Here is a 5,098-nt window from a genome sequence, read left to right as displayed (position 1 = left end):
GAAGAGGGCATTTGGAGTGCTCCATGTCCGTTTTGCCATTGTCCGTGGAACTGCTAAAGAATGGAATCTGGAGATCTTGTGGGAGATGATGACATGTTATGTGATCATGTACAACATGATCGTGAAGGACGTGGGTGAAGATGTTGCCGTAGCTCTTGAATTTGAGAACATGATTGATTTGAACTTCCAGATCAAAATGCATCAACAAATTCGGCATCGAGCAACTCATGATCAACTGAAGAAAGATTTGATTGAGCACCTATGGGCGGTTGAAGGGAGCAACTAGACCACAGGTGCTAGCTGATTTCAAGTTTGAACTACTCTAATTTTAAAACTTTGTTGGGTTGTAATATTTAAATTACAACTAGTGTCGCATTTGAACATTTTCAATCATTGATTTGATATGTGATTATTTTGAACTTGCGAACTTTTAGAAAAAGAGACGAAAGTTTAGGGGACAATTTTGGATGGCCGGCTCCCACAACATTGCCAGCAGACTGGTTCTCACCACTTCGCAGATTGATATGGTGTCCGATTTAGAGAACAGCGTTGAAGATGCCCTATGGAAGGTCTTCACAAAACAACAAGAATTACCAGCGGAACCTAAGGTTCCGAAAGTGGACTCTCCTTAATAAGGACTACTACGATACTCTGAAGAAGTACCATCCTACCTGTTTGTTGTCAGCTTGGTGGCATTGTTGAATTTCCCAGGGCAGGAGAGAAATGCCAAAAGTGAGAGGTGGATGGGATGTGACCCACATGCTAGCTGTGTTCCAAGAAGTGGCCCCCCTCTAGATTCCACACGCACAAGGTACACAACACATACACTGTGGGAAGGGTGTGTGATTAGGATATGGCAACAGACACGCCCATCTACCAATCATTGCAAATGGGAAGGTAACAAAGCTCATGATTAAGAGGGTGCTTGATATGTTTTAGTCCCATGATTAAAAGTAGTGGGACTAAAATTTGCTAGCCTCACCCATGCTTGGATCCAAATACTAAAGAGACTAAAATCAAGTAATTGAGCATTTATTATCCTCCAAACCCTCCAATCCAGAACTCGCATGTGTTAAAGGAGAGAAATTAAATGAGGAGAGAGAGGGCTAATACATATTTTAGTAGGTTTCCTATGACTAAAAGATTTTAGCCTCAAGACTAGTCCTAGCCTCTCTTTAGTCAGTGGTGCTTGGAACTTTAGCCTCTAAAAGAGACTATTTTTAGTCAGACTAAAAATAGTCCCTTGGATCCAAGCACCGTCTAACACTGATTGATGCAAGTGGGTCTTGGTTCTAACTTCTAAGCACTAGTAGTACCTACCCAACGGCTGTAATTTCTTCTCTTGCTTTTGTAGGTGCTGCCATTAATGGTTGAAGCCACGGTTTCTCTGGTTCAACTGTGCAGTAGGATCAGCTACATTCATTGAGGAACAGCACACAGATACACAATCTGACAATATGTTTTTTGGATCTTTGACCTACCGTATTTTGATCCACTGTTGGGGAAATATAGTATTTACATAAGATGTGGGCTCATAATGATATAGCAAAAAATGAAAAAAAAGGAACACATGGGGAATATGCATGTTGGCATTGGTTGGAGTAAATACTAGAGGCATCCAAAACAAAAACGAGATCAAAGACATGGTTGATCTACGACATAAATTAAACACCAAAAGGGAAGGTAACTTTCTTTGTTCTCTGCATTCTCATGCTTTCCAAGTTGCCATCCTTCCTAGGCTCCTCTCCGGGTTGAGAAACTACCACAACATACTCCCTCCGTAAACTAATATAAGAGCATTTAGATCACCATTTTAGTTATCTAAACGTTTTTATATTAATTTACAGAGGGAGTACTTTCTACAGTTAGGGCATGCAATGCAACCAGGAGTTCATCACACAATCCCTGGCCCCTCTCGCCATTTTTCAACACGCATACACCCAAAATCATACTACTCTGCCATGCCACTGCATCTGCACCCAAAAGCCTGAAACCTGCTGGTTTCTCGTTTGTCATGTGGTAATGATTGTTATAGTTTCTGAGCTGCTGTGCAGGGAGAAGAGAAAAGAGGGGCGGCTGGCGTATGTACAGAAGGCAGGGGCAGGCACATTTATGGTTCAACCTTCATGTGATTTACTGTAGTCGCCGGCTGGCCACTGCCTGCATTCAATGACATGAACGGGCCAAACAGGGCAACCTCAGCACAGAATCGAGAACCGGCCGTTTTCAGGACATGAAGAAACCAAGGAAAGGTGATCTGGTATTTCACTCGCCGTAGAAAGCTTGGGGGTCCTGCCTATGGCTGCTGCTGGCTCCCCCCATCTGCACCATGCTCTGGAGGTCTTGCTCCCAGCTGAAAGTGCCTTCTAGCTCTGCCCCGTGGCTGTGGCCGGCCGCGACGGCGACGGGTGAACCGGCGTAGGAGAAGCCGGGCACTGCCATCTGGTTCATATGGAAATAGTCGTGGTTATCTCCCTCACATCAATTCAACTGGTCTAGCAGAAGTTCCGCTGTGGAGATTGACGGCCAAGTTCGATTTATATACGTGTCATATGAGCTCTCACCTCTTTGGACGGGATCTGCTGCTCGTCGAGCTCCAACTGAGGATTCATGGTCGACAACTTCATGGACAGAAACTGAAGGAATGCACAGGTTATTAGTTAGTTCAGCTCTGAAAGAAAGAAAGAAAGAAAGTTGAGTGTTGCGACATGCATGTTGCATCTTTGGTGGTTATACCTCGACCTGACGCTGCAGCGACTGGACGTAGTTGATGATCTCGTCGAGCATAAGTGCCTTGCCGGTGATCTGTCCACCGCACAATCGCATGTGATGGTTAATAATTAAGCAGCTAAAAAACGCAAGGAGAAAAATTTAAACAAACCAAAATTTGACCGCCGCCGCAATAATTGGGCACTAAAGTAATCGTGCGCGCCACCTAAACCACCCGCACCTTCCATTGATTAACAAATCATCCTCCACCAAAAGCCGGAACGTCGCAACTAATTATGACTAGTGCTGCTAGCTTAGCTAGCTCTTGGACCACTACGGTCCAAATTACTAAATTACTGCCTCCAAATCCCAGACTTCACCATAGCTAGCTCGCGTTCTTCCTACTTTCGGTGGAGGAGTCGCTCTAGCTAGCAAAAAGTCCAACTACTATATAATTACATCCTCAGTAGCGATTAGTAGCTAATGAACTTGTCTAACAAATAGCTAATGAACAAACGGTAGCTGACAACAACATCTAAGTATGGAGTAGTACGAATTTCGTTTGTTCAAATGAAAGTATTTTAGACATGGACACAGTCTCCAGAACGTTATCTATGCGTACTCGCCTTCACATGCATGCTAACCGTCCAAGTTAGTAAGAGAATTTGACCTCAAGGAAATTGCGGCTCCGGTGTGTTCATACATGCATAAACACATACAGTAGTACCTTGTTGCAGCTTGGCACCAGGGACTGCAGCAGCTTCATCCTCTCACCGATCTTCTCCCTCCTCACCTACCAAGTAAGAACAAGCAAAGTCTTCACACATGAATTCTTTTTGAATAACAACCACAAGGTAGTAGTACGCTCAAGTGATTAGTAAGTACTCCCTCCGTCCCAAAATGTAAGATGTTATTTTCCACTATCACAGTGTCAAAAAACGTCTTGCATTTTGAGGCGGAGGGAGTAAATTACAGTGACGTGCATTTGGATTTGGGAATTAATGTGTAGTATCAGCTAGGATAGGTAGGAGCTCGGTAGGTACCGTACCCTCTCGGCGAGGCTGTGACTATCGGTTGCCTGCCCCCTCCTCGCCCTCACATGGATGTAGTCCTTGGCCGGCTCCGCCTTCTCCTCCTCCACCGCGCCTGGGTTTTCGTCGTTGCTGCCGTCGGCGACCCTCGGCCGCTTCGGCGGGCTCGTATTGATTGCCGCCATCTGCATTTGCGCCAATAATTTATATATTATCCACGGAGTTACTTGGCATAGTATCACCAACGAACTGGGCCTTGATTGATGCCAACATCTGTGAAATGAGAGGGAGAAGAAGCACTGACGGAGCAACTGGGCTGTACTGCGGGTAAAGAAGCCTTCGCCTTGCCCTTCGCCGGGGCCGCCTTGCGCTTCCGCGCGGAACCGGCGGCGCCCTTTTTCGTGGGCGGGTCCTGCACTGCGGTTGCGGGCTGGCTGTCCGTCTCGGGGCTCATCTCCAGTTGGGCGCTCTGATCCAATGGTGCCGTCGCGGCAACGCCGGAGGTGTTGCCGACGAGCGACTTGCTGCTTGACACCCGGGATAGCCTGCCGGTCTCCAGCGCGGCGATGGCGCCGTAGCCCCGGAACGCCTGCGGCGCCCCGCGTGGAGGGGAGCTGATAGGCGTGCTGTAGCAGGAGTTGTTGGCGCTGGCGCCGTTGCAGATGCTACCGAGCCGGCCGATCAGGTCGCCGATGGCGACGTCATCCTCGCCGCCGTGCGCGAAGCCTAAGCCTCCGCCGGCGGTGGCGCTGGCAGGAGACGAGACCAGAGAGCTGAGCGCGGAGTCAAAGTGCGCCGTGGTGGCTGAGGAGTCTACTGGAAGATGCTGGTCCGCCCACGGCAGCCCGAAGGCCATAGCCGCGGCGGCCTCGAACCCTGAACACGGCGGCTGCACGTAGGATGCGCCAAGGAACGGCGCGGCGAGGCCGGAGGAAAAGTACTCGCCGGGGAAGAAGTGCTCGTTGGCCATTGGAGACTTGAGTGTGCGTTGGCGTGCTTGGGTGAGAGGAGGGGAGAAGAAGGCTGTGGAGGTTAGGGACGAGGAGGTAGTTGACCGTTATATATCGAAACGGGTGGGAAGTGACCGTATTGGTGGGTGTGGCACGGTGAAAAATTAGTAGGCACATGCTATACATCCGCGCCACTTCTGATCGTTGGTCACTCTGTTCTCTATGTTCTCCTAGAAACATACTACATATTTTTATTTTTATATTTTTGAGGAAACATAATGCTCATGGCTCTTTGATTTAATTCACACGATAGGAAAAAAATTTACTAGGACGTGGATTTGGTAAGCATGATTCCACGCGCACCTTTTATGAATAGTAAATTTAAAAAAATTACGAGAAAAAATAAAA

General features: G+C 47.6%; 1 protein-coding gene across 1 annotated transcript; it reads right to left on the bottom strand.

The window, feature by feature from the left end:
• Window positions 1–1,878: 1,878 nt before the first annotated feature.
• On the bottom strand, window positions 1,879–4,782 carry LOC123045243 (transcription factor bHLH62). The gene is made up of 6 exons (XM_044468226.1): window positions 4,045–4,782; window positions 3,758–3,925; window positions 3,437–3,502; window positions 2,737–2,805; window positions 2,565–2,636; window positions 1,879–2,442 (listed from the first exon to the last, which is right to left on the bottom strand). Exons 1-6 carry the CDS (start codon window positions 4,708–4,710, stop codon window positions 2,266–2,268), a joined length of 1,218 nt encoding a protein of 405 aa, XP_044324161.1. The 5' UTR covers window positions 4,711–4,782; the 3' UTR covers window positions 1,879–2,265.
• Window positions 4,783–5,098: the final 316 nt, after the last annotated feature.

Source organism: Triticum aestivum, chromosome 2B (genome assembly GCF_018294505.1).
Source record: "Triticum aestivum cultivar Chinese Spring chromosome 2B, IWGSC CS RefSeq v2.1, whole genome shotgun sequence".
Classification (NCBI taxonomy): domain Eukaryota; kingdom Viridiplantae; phylum Streptophyta; class Magnoliopsida; order Poales; family Poaceae; genus Triticum; species Triticum aestivum.
The sequence above is the reverse complement of the archived record's forward strand: the minus strand, read 5'-3'. Positions and strand labels throughout refer to the sequence as shown.